The 14503-nt window shown below is 36.2% G+C and overlaps 1 protein-coding gene across 1 annotated transcript; it reads right to left on the minus strand.

The window, feature by feature from the left end:
* Positions 1-6673: 6673 nt before the first annotated feature.
* LOC126808840 (pseudouridine-5'-phosphatase) lies at positions 6674-11790 on the minus strand. The gene is made up of 5 exons (XM_050533830.1): positions 11702-11790; positions 9574-9699; positions 8712-8804; positions 7392-7624; positions 6674-7032 (listed from the first exon to the last, which is right to left on the minus strand). Exons 1-5 carry the CDS (start codon positions 11757-11759, stop codon positions 6850-6852), a joined length of 693 nt encoding a protein of 230 aa, XP_050389787.1. The 5' UTR covers positions 11760-11790; the 3' UTR covers positions 6674-6849.
* Positions 11791-14503: the final 2713 nt, after the last annotated feature.

A 14503-nucleotide genomic window follows, 5' to 3' on the forward strand; every position in this document is an offset into this window, starting at 1 on the left:
CCACGCCCGCTCTAAATGTGGTATGCTCGTGTAACTGAAACGATCGACGTCGTGGTAAACGGCTTTGGTAAGACGTGCTTTTTGTCCCCCGCCTTTCGAAGAAAGCAGGGGACTGTCACTATTAAAATGGGTCTGTCTGTCTGTCCGTCCGTCCGTCTGTCTGTCCGTCACACTTTTTGGGACACAATAACTCTCCCTCTAATTGACCTAGAATGTTCAAACTTGCGGTGTAGGTGTTTATTAGGTCAATGCCTTGATGGAGTTCGAAGATGAGCATTTTCTGCTTAGGGTAAGCAGAGATAAGCAATTTGATTGATTGATGCTTTGGAACACGATAACTTTAGTTCTAATTAAGTGAGAGTGATGAAACTTGGTAGTTCCATTACATCAATACCTTGCCTAAGTTCGATAATGAGCATTGTCTGCTCAGGGTAAGCAGAGCGATAAGCAATTTGATTGGCCGAGACTTTGCAACACAATAACCCTCCTTCTAATTGAGCTAGAATGTTCAAACTTGGTAGAGTGCGAAGATGAGCATTTTCTGCTTATGGTAAGTAGAGATAAGCTATTTGATTGGTTGATGCTTTGGGACACGATAACTTGAGTTCTAATTAAGCGAGAGTGAGGACACTTGGTGTATAGTTTCATTACATCAATACCTTGACTAAGTTCGGTGATGAGAATTGTCTGCTTAGGCTAAGGAGCAATAAGCATTTGGATTGGTCAAGACTTTGGAACAGAACAACTCTGCTTCTAATTGAGGTAGAATGGTTAAACTTGATGTAGATGTTCGTCTTGACTGAGTTCAGTGATTAACATATCGAGCTAAAGCTAAGCAGAGATAAGCAATTTCCTTGGTCGATGCTTTGGGACAAGATAACTTTGATTCTATCTGACAGAGAGTAATGAAACTTAGTGTATAGTTTATAATCAGTTTGATTGCTCGATACTTTTGAAAAAAAAAATAGATGTGCGATTAATTAATATGTGTCATCTATTTATTTGGGGATTTCGGCGGGGGACATCAGCTTCACTGTTGGCTTGTTAATTATAGGGATTTTACAACATTTGAAGCAGATTTTGCAAATTGTATTGATTTTTTAATCCATTTTGAAGTTTTCATAGGCCATATTTGTTAAAATAAATTACATTAGCCCCCAGATAGCCGATTGTTTGGTTAATAATCATACGGTTAATAATACATGTACTGTGTAAAAATTATTGTACTGTACCCTACTTCACAGGGCCCTGCGTGGTATATTGGACTATCGGGTAGATATGAAACAAAACGTGGCAGTAAAAGCGTGGTATGGTAATTAAAATATGAGGATGGTGCGAATATGGTAAAATATGAGGATGATGCGAAAGTACAATGAGTTGATAAGTAAAAAAAAGGTGGTATAATAGAACCAAAGGCTGAGATATCAGTACCACGCTCGCCTTACTACTTCTAACGTGGTAGGCTACGCGACTTTGGCTTATCTTGCAAATTATGTTGATTATTTAATTCATTTTGATGTTTTTATAGGTCACATACTTTTCCCCATTTAAAAAGACCCTATGTGGTATATTGTGTAGATATGAAACAATAAAGCGTGGCAGGTAAAAACGGGGTATAATAAAATATGTGGATGATCTGAGAGTATATATATGAGTTGATAGTTTAAAGGGCCAACCCCGATAATATTTTGGAGAATAAAACTGCTTAATTTTGTGTTAAAATCCCTTAAAATCCTCTAAATTAGGGCCGAGCAACTAATTCAACATATGTGATACGTTTTCAAACAACAAAACCCGTCAGACTTTATCTGGAAATGGAGACCGGTGTCCCAAGCTGTATTATGCGGTGTATGGATAAAACCAGACTTTTATTTTATAAAAATAATGTGTAGGTGAAATTTACCTTTCGTTATCAAGAAAAACACATGGGTCATTCATTGTAGAGACCTCTAAAGGAACGGAGGTCGATTATCAGGTCACCCAACGAAAAAATTGACCCGAAATCTTAAAAGGGTTACGTGTCCGGATAAGCAATTTTGACGTTCACGTCCAAAGAAATCAATATTTTGAGCTGGAATTTTGAGAGAATGTAAATACGCCATTCCTCTATATTTTGGCGCTTAAATTTCATATGTAATCAGACTTTTATTTTTGAGACTCTGTTCAAATCGGGATAGTCCCTTTAAAAAGAGTGGTTTAATAGAATCTGGGACTGAGATAACAATACAACGCTCGCCTCACTGGTTCTATACAAACAGAACGTGGTACGCAGTTTCGGTACAATAAAATGTGGTATATTTAATCCGAGACTGAGATAACCGTACCACGTCCGTTATTGCATATTCCTGAAGCAATGGCCCGAGACATCCCTCTCTGGCCATTGCTGGATTGGCTTCGGATACTTGAGCTTTTGAGGGAGTGACGTGTCTATTCTTCCCGTTCAATCAAATATATCCCAAGTACAGCAACATGTCAGCCCTTCGTTCAATCTGGGGTCTTCCCTAAAACATTGGACAGTGATTTAAGGTATTAAAAACGGTGAAAGTATTGTTCGTCTCCAACAAGTATTGTTTACATTGTACATTGTATTCGTTTTGATACAGCAGTGTTAAGTGGATTTAGCTATAATCAAACGAAACACTGCGAGGAGTATGGCCTTACTGCTTCTATACAACTGAAACGTAGTGTGCTCGCCTATACTGCTCCTATACAACTGAAACGTGGTAAGCAACAATTGTAGCCACTCTGGAGGGCCTACAAAATTCATACATATTCCACATTTTGCGTAAAAAGCAGGATCTATAGCTTTACCAAAGTCGAACCCACCCAAGAACTTTTGATCCTTAACACACAGTTTTATCTCATGAATCGGACAAAAATTGTCGCCTCTGGAAGGGCCACAAACTTCATTCATGCGCGCCAAAATTGAACTCATCAAGAACTAGCGATACTCGGTTTAAGTTTCAACTAAATCGGATAAAAATCGTGACCTCTATAGATAGTCCACAACCCGGTCATTACCATCTTCCTGAAGCAACGACTGCGAGTTTGACCGTGATAAGATGTAAGTATGTAGTTAAAGCGAGATCAAACCTTCTATTGAAAATGGGGGCATTACATGCCTTTATACTATTTTCGTAAGGGGAGCGGCCATTTGACCGAAAGTTTTGGTCGGATTTTCACGAATTTCGGTTTCAACCATAATTATTATGTAACAATGATATATTTGAACGTTTTTGAAAATAAGATAAAAATGGTGACCTCTAGCGGGTCCACAGGCTAAAAACGTGGTATTTCGTACAATCAGGGGTCATAATCCAGAAAGTTCGGTCTAATACGCGCAAATAACGAAAGGAACCCAGACCATTGGGATATATTAGATTGCATGGAAATTCGAACCTCTGGGTGGTCCACAACCCCGGTATTACATGCTTTTAAGGATAGCGGTTATTTTTTCGGACAGTTTCGGCCCGATTTTCACGAAATGTGCACTCCACCGTCTTGCCTAAAGACCTAGGATGGTAGCCCCCCCCCCCCATCAAGAATAGCTTCCGCCGACCCTGAACATGGGTGGCTGACCTGATCCTCAACAACCCATTTATTTAGCTAAAGCACTGGAAAAGAGAATCCTTTTCGCATTTAATAATTGGATAACTTAACTAACAAGCGGTTGCCATGCAAGATATGCTCACATTTTGCAAGAGATGGACAGAGAACAAGTTAAAAAAAAGGAGAGATAATCCAGGAAGTTACGGTTCGATATGCGCTAATGTCTACAGGAACCGAGATCTTCGGGATATAAACATACATTTTAAGTTTCATCAAAATCGGACAAAAATTGTAACCTCTCGCGGATTCACAACCTTGGTATTACATACTTTTACAAGGAGCGGCCATTTTGTCAGTCAGTTTCGGTCCGATTTTCACGAAATTCGAGCTCAATCGTCATTAGCGTGTAAAAATTGTGTCCTCTAGAGTGTCCACAAGCTAAAACAATAGGTGATTTTTCGTACAACAGGGGGCCATAATCCGGAAGTTACGGTCCGATATGCGCGAAGATCGACAGGAACCAAGATCTTTGGGATATAAACATATCTTTTAACGTTCATCAAATTGTGACCTCTAGAGGGCCCACAACCTTGATAACAGTGATGTCTACAGGAACCGAGATCTTCGGGATATAAACATACATTTTAAAGTAGCTAAGTCTCTAACTCAATATCATCCAAAATCTTCAACATTGAAAACACAAATTATTTGTCAATTTAAATCAACATTGATGCTGTGATCTTACCGGAAAAAGATGGGCTTCTGATATTTAAGACAAAATAAAGATTTTACCATTGGTACACGAATCGTGTACCATAATGCGTTTCAGCCCCAGTTCTAGCAAGAGACTCGAGGAACGAGGCTAGACATATTGCACCAAACCAAACGGCGTATGTAGACTGGAATAACCAGGCGCTAGAAATTTGCATTAGATTGAGACTGCTGGCTTATTTCGCATAACATAACTGATTTGAAATTAGAATAAAAACGGAAACCATTGAATGTATATCAGTTTATATACATTCATATTACAGTATTATAGGAGTTCCGACCCACTTGTGTCAATTTCTAGGTCCCAAATGTTAGCGACTTAGCTCCTTTAAGTTTCATCAAAATCGGACAAAAATTGTGATCTCTAGTGGATTCACAACCTTGGTATTACATACTTTTACACTATTTGCGTACAAGGAGCGGCCATTTTGTCAGGCAGTTTCGGTCCGATTTTCACGAAATTCGAGCTCAATCGTCATTAGCGTGTAACGTTTTTTAAAATCCGATAAAAATTGTGTCCTCTAGAGTGTCCTCAAGCTTAAACATAAAGAGATTTTTCGTACAACCGGGGTCCATAATCCGGAAGTTACGGTCCGATATGCGCGAAGATCGACAGGAACCAAGATCTTTGGGATACAAACATACATTTTAACTTTCATCAAATTGTGACCTCTAGAGGGTCCACAACCTTGATAACAGTGATATATTTATATAATACTCTAGGTCTTATTTTAGTACTAAGAAAGGTGTTCTGATAGAAATTCGTTACCTATATGATGTGTGACGAAAACTAGGGTAATGAAGTAGCTTGCATTATTCCTCTACTATCTTAGACTAATTCGCCGACAGTTATATCAGTATCCATTGCTGGAAGTAGTGTAGCCTACTACAGTCCAGTCATCTCGTGCACGGATTAGTACAATTAACTAGAATAGTGTTGACGTAAAACGGTACCTATACGAAACATTTACCCAAAAATGGTAATTGTCCCGCCCTAATAGATGACGCATTATACTTCCTCTATACGAGAGAGCTTGTTTGATTTACCCCCAGATATCATAGAGAGGCCCGAGAGGGGAACACCGTAGCCTCCCCGGCTTAGAGGCTAGGGTGAACACATCATCCTAGCGCGAACCTTATGTAGAACAATCAAGAAGTAGGTGGCTCTTGCCACGTTTAAGCCGTTCTGGTCTGAGTTAGAAAGGATATTAAACGCAGACCGTGGATATTTTAATAACTCGAAAAGTACTATCATAACTTTGTAGTTTCCTGTATGTATTAAATTATATAAACTTAGTAATAACATAAACGGTGTTCCAGAGTCAGTTAATTGATGATTGAAATAATTGATCCCACAATGGGTCAAATTGGCCAAAATCCAAAATGGCCACCGGTTTTGGCTTGTAAATTCCGATTTAAACCTAATTATCATATGATCGAGTTTGGTATCAAAATATACATTTTCGGGGTAACCGAATCCATTTCCATACACATTTTTGTGATAAGTGTTTCCGCTGAGTTAATATTGGGGGTTATTCAAGATGGAAAATTCGAATTTTACATAATGATCAGGTTTGTCGTCAAAATATACGTTTTCGAGGTAGCTGAATCCATTTTTGTACATATTTTAGTGATTAAGTGATCCCCTGTGTCAATATACGAGAAATTCCAATTAGCGATTTAGATTTCCGATTGGGGATTAATGATACTCCTATAGCTGAGACCTAAAACAATGACATTCATCCAGTATCAACTAAATTTCATTTGGAGTGTCTCCCAGCTCAATGCCGTATAGTGGCGTAGGGTTATGTCGACTGGGGCCACTCCAAGGTCACTGCGGAAGTTGGTCGTGCCTTTTGAAGCACGTGGTGAATTTATTTCACAAAATGATTCAAATGTTGAGACACAGATGGATACCGTATCGCCTGTTTGTCAGATATGAAAATGTGGGCGTATAAAAATCTAGCATTGAAATTGTTTATCACTCTGTGTAACCTAAGCAAAAGATAACTCTTATCAGGGATACTCCACCACTACAAATGTCTGGCAATTACATAGCTGTCAGGGGTTCCCCACCACTAGAAATGTCTGTCAGAGTGTTTTTGTAATACCTGAAGATGTACGGTACACTGCTGTGCGATTTTCATGTGGTACACTTTTGAGCTAATCTAGACTAGTTGGGGGCATGGCATTTTAGACTTGAAATACCACACCCACCACCAGAAACCCGGCAGACTTACATTCTGATGATACCAGATATAAATGCATTGATACCATATAGGAGAAAATTGGTACCCTTTTTAGCTAGGTTAACCCCCTGGGTTACTCACTGGATACTTTCATAGAAATAACAACAACAATCAATCTGTTTATTTTTTAAAATATTGTCCTCTACATATATAAAATCACAATATATTCATAACAAATTCATATAACAAAGAGTAAAAATAACAAATTTATGTATAATCACAATAAATTATTATTTAATAGTAAGGGTATAAATCTAAAGTTTTTATGTGTGGTATATTTTCAACTGCAGTATGTTGGTAAACCAAAGTCTTGTGGATTAAATTCCTCTAATGAATTTATTGTTAGTGTAGCTAGTTTAGATGTTTCTGTTCTATCTGCTCTGGGGTCTGGCACCCAAACTACCTGCATTCCTGCTGAATGTGCTGCTAAAACACCATTACTAGCATCTTCAAACACAAGTACCTGTTGAATAAATTACCATGGGTTATTTTCCCAAAATGATGCATGATATGCCAAATACTGTAAACGGTCATTGATCTAACAGATTGAAACAATACTGAACAGACCCCAACCTAAGATTATATGGATCACTGGATCAGGAAATTCTTATGCCTGTACTTATTAAAATATTTTAATTGAATTACATAAGACAACTTGACCACCCAACCTGTAAGAAGGAAGCCAATGTGCAAAGTCTACCAGCAGAAAGCCACCTGTAACTAATTCTCCACAAAGCGAATAAAATGAACTTAATTGCAGAATTTCATTAGAAACAGATAATTTGATAAAGAAAAACATAAAATATATTTCTCATATGTTACCTTTTCGGGAGAAGGGATGCTATCAAATCTGTTTCTACACACATGAAAACAATCTGGAGCCGGTTTACCATTTTTCACATCTGGATCATCACTACTCTTAACCACATGATGAAATAAATCAAATACTTCTTTATGATTGGAAGTTTTTAAATTATAACTCCATGAATTTGAACCTGTTGCTATGGCAATGGGAATGTTGTGGCCATGGAGATGCTTGATGAGTTTCTCAGCACCTATAAGGAAAGAAATGGAGAAAATTATTTACACTTTAATGTTTTCACTGAATGTCAAAAAACGTCCATTATAAATGGAATGCAGATGTCAAAATGGAAACTAATAGCCTAGTAAAATTGACCCAAATTTTCAGATCATATTCGATAGGCCATTTGAAAATGATTGCCAGAACAGTCTATATTTAAGGTTTACACTCCCCGATATTTGAATGTTTTGATAAACTTTGCCAAGAGGTAATTCAAACACAGAATTAACCTGTAAATTCTATTCCTTACTGGAATATTATTATTATCATTTAATGCATTTATATAGCACATCTTTCACCAAAGTCTTCAGATGTACTTAACAATAATAAAATAAAAATACAATTTATAAAAAATAACAAAATGCAGTAAAAAAAAAAAGACAAAATACAAAGATAAAAAACATTAACTACACATTAACAGTAAAATGTATAAAATCAGTAAAAAGCATGTTTGAATAAATGAGTTTTCAAATGCAATTTGAATATTATAATAGAAGGTGATTTCCGAATAAAATAAGGTCATTTGTTCCAAAAAGACACAAAGACAACCCCCCACCATCATAGGATGAGAAGCCTGATCCGAGGTTGTATTAACAGTACACCATCACTAAAAGACCTTGTAGTTTTCACTGCAGTGCGGATTTGTATTAAAGAAAGTAAAACTGGCATAAGGTGATCTTTGCTAGTCAAGAATCCTGTTTTTAACTCCATTGGTCAAGTGGAGTTAGCATTTCTTGGAAAACGTTGGCACTAAGAAAACAGTGCTATTTCTTTGAAATCTTTTAACAGAGTTTCAGTTAGTTGCTTGGGACTCAAATAAATGATGTTAAGTTCTGCTGTGGCCAAGAGGATAAAGAAAGGTGTTTTCAATGATTTTCGTTTATTTGAATGGATATCATTTTAACTTCTAATATATTTATAATACCACAATCTGATCAGAGTTGAAATTTTCTACATTAAACATATGTACATTTCAAAGTGCAGGCTTATAAGTTATTAATTGTCATTCTGTTATAAAATTTAGATGCAAGTACAAAAAATGGGCTCTAATTGATGCTTACCTGGTAAGAAAGGTGCTGTTGGAAAAAGATTTATTTGTTCTGCTCGCCATTTTTCTATGTATTCTTCAGGTGTTAATGGAAGTTGAAGCTCATCTGAAGTAAAAATAGTACATGTATTATTAGTAATATATGTTATTGTTATTAATATATGAGACTAGAAGAATGCCCGTCTTCGCTCGGGGGTCATAACCCTGAAACCGGAAGTGGTAGACTAACGCCACCTGGCCTATGTTACTCCCCGGTCCGAGCTACCCCTATACCCCAAATTTCAGACTCGGGGCAGACCTAGTGTAGCCGGCAACCCTGAACAGACAGACGACAGTCGCAAATATTAGTATATAGATAGATTATATTATATTATATTATAGTAGTATAATTTTCATAGCACTCTGTTAAAGGGAGGCAACCCCATTTTGCATCAACCCATCAAATCTAGTCAGATGATGGAAGTAAATGGTGATCTGGAGGTGCTGAGATAATTTTGAAAATTAAAAATACATATTCTAATTATCAATTTGAAGCCTTACTCACTATGGTATAAAAATATAATTGTATATGCAAAAATGAACTGTCATGCCATAACAGTAATTTTAAGCTTATAAAATGTACTATTGAAAGACAAATCTACTGTACTGAAGTCTTAGCACTGTTCTTAAAATTGTACTCATTACATCAGCCTTATTCAAAACCAAGTTTATGCTGTCCATAAGGACAGGTGGTAGTGTTGTAGAGATAAAGAAATACCAACCATATTTCCCCATAGAGACATCTCTACTTTCAGACTGGCTATGCAGCTGATTTATTTCATTACAACCAAACATCACTAACTTTTGTTTTTTGTGGTAATAATTATGGTACATACCAATTATTATCATAACTGACTCAATTTCTTTCTTGCCCATTTGTTTAACTTTAATATCCCATGTGAAATCTTTACCATATTGTGAACACACTGTCTGAGAAGCAATTGTATAAAGCCTTTCTGTGTCTGGAAAATAAATTATAAGCCTATAACAGCCTACTATATATTGATTGCCATTTCTATTTCCATGATCTCTGGGTGGACAGTTCTATAAATCTGTAAACTGTATGAAGCTGAAGACAGAAGCTTCAAAAATCACAGAGAACCGAAGAAAATAAATGAGGATCAAAATAAGATTCTTTATAAAACTCTGAATTTAAGATCAGATAAAATAAAATTTTATATAATTGAATTAATTGCATAATTACCGTACACTTACTTATTTAGGGCAGCATACAATATAGATAAGAAACCTCATCTCTCAACCCTCCATGTTTTGAGATAAGAGATGGTGCTATATGGATCCAACAACGCTAATCACATCGGGCTTCAAATAAGAAAAATTTACAATTTTTCCTTCAAAACAACTATTGACTATCCTTATTTATAACATTTTTTCCAACTACAATTAAGCATGCAATCCTACCTGACATGGGTACAAATCCCCTCCGAAACGATAATAGTGTGCTTTCCCCAACATTTTAAATTTGACATTTTTACCATACAAAGGCGTGTCTTGTGTGCAATAACCAATCAAAGTACTAACCTGATCCGAGTTGCGCAGGACTAATACACTGTAATTATATATACGGATGTCCGTATCAGTTTTGATAAAAACAAGGCTTGATTTACTTTATTGACAATATTTGCTGATAAACGAAAGTTGTTTCACTAGATTGAGCTGCGTATGTTTAACAAGTTTTAAAAGTATAAAATTAACTTATTTTTAAGATTCTACATGCATTAGCAAAGAAATTAAGTTTGCCAGATGGAACTAAAGGCACACAATCATAGCTAAAAACAAGCTGAAGCACATACAATACCGTGAAAACGCTACCAGTACAGAATTTATAGTCACTTTTAAAACCTAATACGTAATTACAAATCAATGGGGGGCAAGGCCCTTCGTTCAGTATGTCCCTGGTTTGAAAGCCAATTGGGTAAAAAAAAAAAAAGCCTTAAATAATACCACTTTTGTTGTAACTGAATAATATGTCCCAATCTTTATTCTGGTCAATAAATTGTACTATATTTTACAATATTCCAATTAATTGATGATACAAATTTCATCTTAACACACCTAATTTAAAAAATTGGAAAAATTCAACTAAATGATTTGAAAAGCCTGACGTAAAGCTTTTCAAATGTGACTTGGATTTAAAAATATTTTTGAACCCTTTGGACAAGTAAAATAGGATCTAATGGATAATTTACGGTAGGACACTAACACATCTAGTACTTAGAATAAGGTGTTTTTTTTATTTTCACTAGATTGAGCTGCGTATGTTTAACAAGTTTTAACAGTATAAAATTAACTTATTTTTAAGATTCTACATGCATTAGCAAAGAAATTAATTTTGCCAGATGGAACTAAAGGCACACAATCATAGCTAAAAACAAACTGAAGCACATACAATACCGTGAAAATGCTACCAGTACAGAATTTATAGTCACTTTTAAAACCTAATAATTACAAATCAATGGGGGCAAGGCCCTTCGTTCAGTATGTCCCTGGTTTGAAAGCCAATTGGCTAAAAAAAAAAAAAAAAAAAAAAAAAAGCCTTAAAGGCTCAATACCACTCTTGTTGTATCTCAACTGAATAATATGTCCCAATCTTTATTCTGGTCAATAAATTGTACTATATTTTACAATATACCAATTAATTGATGATACAAATTTCATCTTAACACCCCTATAAAAAATTGGAAAAATTCAACTAAATGATTTGAAAAGCCTGACGTAAAGCTTTTCAAATGTGACTTGGATTTAAAAATATTTTTGAACCCTTTGGACAAGTAAAATAGGATTTAATGGATAATTTACGGTAGGACACTAACACATCTAGTACTTAGAATAAGGCTATTTTTTATTTGCTGGAGCTGTCAAGCCAGCAAGAGTGTTATTGTCCCTTTAATTGTCACACACGTACCCGAGCAATGAATATCGATACCTAAAACTATAGCCTACCAAGTATTAATCCATCCATGTCAAAAATGACATGTGTAACAGGCCTGGGCGCCGACATCTTGGATAAAGAAGGTTATCTTCCCCTTATTACCTCCCTTTAACAGTAATTCTTACATCTGCTGTAGTTTAATTCAAATTAGGACTATGTGTCTGTATATGTTTATTTTGTTGTCCTATAACATTTTTAATTTTATATTTGTTGTTTATAATTATTGACCGGTCGTCAAAGATCCCCATCGAGTGTTTTAGCCTGGAGGGGCGCCCATAATGCCGAGATTGGCGGACCATCCACGACGAAATCGACCAGTAGCACCATAAGAAGATAGCCAACTTGAGATTGTTGTAGGAAATTTTCCAGGTCAAATTCATGATGGGGATGAGATTGATTCAAGCCCGCGCCAGTCGCGTAAAATCTTCAGATTCCGAACTTTTCGTTTTTCTCATAAATTATTATAGGTACTAAGTCGTAGGCCTATTCCTAATTCCTTAAAATATTTATAATGTTCATATCAAAATATCATAATAGCCTACACCAATATTGCAAATTCATCCTCAAAATTGAAATTTTCCGTCATTTTCATAGTTCCTCACCTCAGGTTCAAACCCTATTTTCCACAATTTTCTGGGGGACCATCAAGTGTAGGTACATCGGCACCCCCAGAAGACCCATCGGCGCCCCCAGAAGCCCTTGACCCCCATCCCCACATTTTTGGGCTAGCTACGGACTTGCCTTTTCTCGTTTTGTTTATACCTAATGTAAAAAAAAAAAAATGTGTTGGGAACAAATTCTGACCATTTAAAGAATGATTACATTATGAAGAGCCAAGAGATTGAATGCGTAATACCGTGTATAGGGCTTTTTAGTCCCATCCCATTTTGAATCTTGATATAGGCCTACAATCTTTCTTTAGTTGGGCGTACTTACAATGGAATGCTGTTACAAACAACTTTTAAGAAGAATTCAGGGTGCCGATATCAGGAATAGAAGGTATCGGACTATTCGTCGGTCAAAATATCATAGTTTCCAACCAGTTCCGATAAGACGAATATTGGCTGGCGTATTTAAAACAATTAACCAGCATTAGGGTGTTGGTGTCCCTTTTCAGTTATTAAACAATAACAGAATTCTCATTATAATGTATAGAGTGCCTTTTACCACAAGAGTTCCAGAAGATATTTAAGAAATCGCCTTTTAGACCCGTATCGCGCCCAACAAGATGACCTGTTTTTTGTTTGTTTTAAAATCTGGTGTTTTTTACCACAATTGCTACCCGTCTTACTAAGTTTTATGCAGTGGAACACTTATTTGCGCGAATATCACTGCCATACTACAGGATTTGTACGAAATGTTTAATTCAATAACGTATTTTAAGCGATAGAACTCTTGGGTAATACAGTGGGCTAATCCAGAAGAAAAAACATAACAGAACGTGACGGTGAATGAACTATGTTACTTTGGCTGTTAAAATAAAGAAAACGGATTCACGCAGTGACTTAGAATCATGAAAACACTCCTCTTTTTCTTTTAGGTTTTACGCCCACCCGACAAAAACTAGGTCATTTCGGGACTACCATAAAGTGGTCTTGGGTTGGGTGGGCGGAGGACCCGTAGACAGCTCACGAGGTTAGACAGGCGACCACACACACTGTCAAGTAAAAGAATTACCCCCTTCGCGCTAATTGAATACACTCGATATCATAATAGGCCTAACGACATGTCGAAAAACGCAGGGGTCCACCTAGGAATGTCTGCAGACCGTTCCTATCATAGCTGCAATATGAAAATACTACTCTTCCCCATCTCTGTTCAAACGGAAGGGGAATCCCAAATATCCTTTGGCAGTTGGAATTCAATATAAGAGTATGTCATCTCATAGCACACTACAGAACAGTAGGAAGGTAAAACCCCATTTCATTTCATTTCCAAACAACTCTTCTATTTCAGGTTGTTTTATAAATTGGAAGCATAATAACACCTTCACTGATTTAACCATGTGAAAATGCCCGCAAGCCTTACTAAATCTAATCGATATTACCACAGTCATTTGGTCATTGGCGGCACACGCACACTCGTCCTATGCTTACTGATACGCCAACACAAATGCAGGCCGTTAATTTATCAGTAAAGTATATATCGTGTATCAGTACAATTTCATATTCTTGCGCCAATTTGAATTATATTAAACCATATGCATTTGATCATTAATGTTATTGACAGTCGATTAGCTCTTTTCGCAAAAGTTACAGTGAGCGACCTAAAAGAAAAAAAATTGAAAATCAATATAGCTCTAGAAACAAGAAAACAATTTAGCGACAAATTTGACAATAGTATGTTAGATACAGCGGCTGATATAATAAATAATGCACCATAATTCAGTTCACTTTAATCTCCCTACATTGTGTTTTGAATTTAACTCATCGAAATGTTTTAGTTCATAAAAGTATGCTAGCCGTTAGGCTATATTTGTGTAATATATCTAAAGCATTGTGTATACTGCTACGGGTTAAATATACCAAATGACCAATGAATACCTCTCCAGACACCGAAGAACACAAAAACCGACTTCCAGAAAGATCAAATCTGTAATCTTGTTCATGTTTTGATTGATATAATAATATAATCCTTTTTTCATTTCAAATATTGTATTATTATTGCACTGTTTTCTCTATGAATATTTCAGTACGAACAATCCAAACCATTAGACAAAATTCGATGTCCTAAGAAAAAACGGTAAAGGCAAAATAGTGTAATCAGCATGTAGGTATATATTATCGTATAATACATTCTGAACTACTTTGCTT

Source organism: Patella vulgata, chromosome 1, assembly GCF_932274485.2.
Source record: "Patella vulgata chromosome 1, xgPatVulg1.2, whole genome shotgun sequence".
In the NCBI taxonomy this organism is placed as follows: domain Eukaryota; kingdom Metazoa; phylum Mollusca; class Gastropoda; family Patellidae; genus Patella; species Patella vulgata.

Excerpts from the sequence above, each read along its gene's own strand:
- LOC126808840 (XM_050533830.1), bottom strand. The coding sequence starts at position 11,759 with ATGTCGGCGCCCAGGCCTGTTACACATGTCATTTTTGACATGGATGGA. Across the intron at positions 9,700-11,701 it reads CATGGATGGATTAATACTTG|ACACAGAAAGGCTTTATACA; the intron begins GTAGGCTATAGT and ends TTTATTTTCCAG. Across the intron at positions 7,625-8,711 it reads AACAGCACCTTTCTTACCAG|GTGCTGAGAAACTCATCAAG; the intron begins GTAAGCATCAAT and ends CTTTCCTTATAG.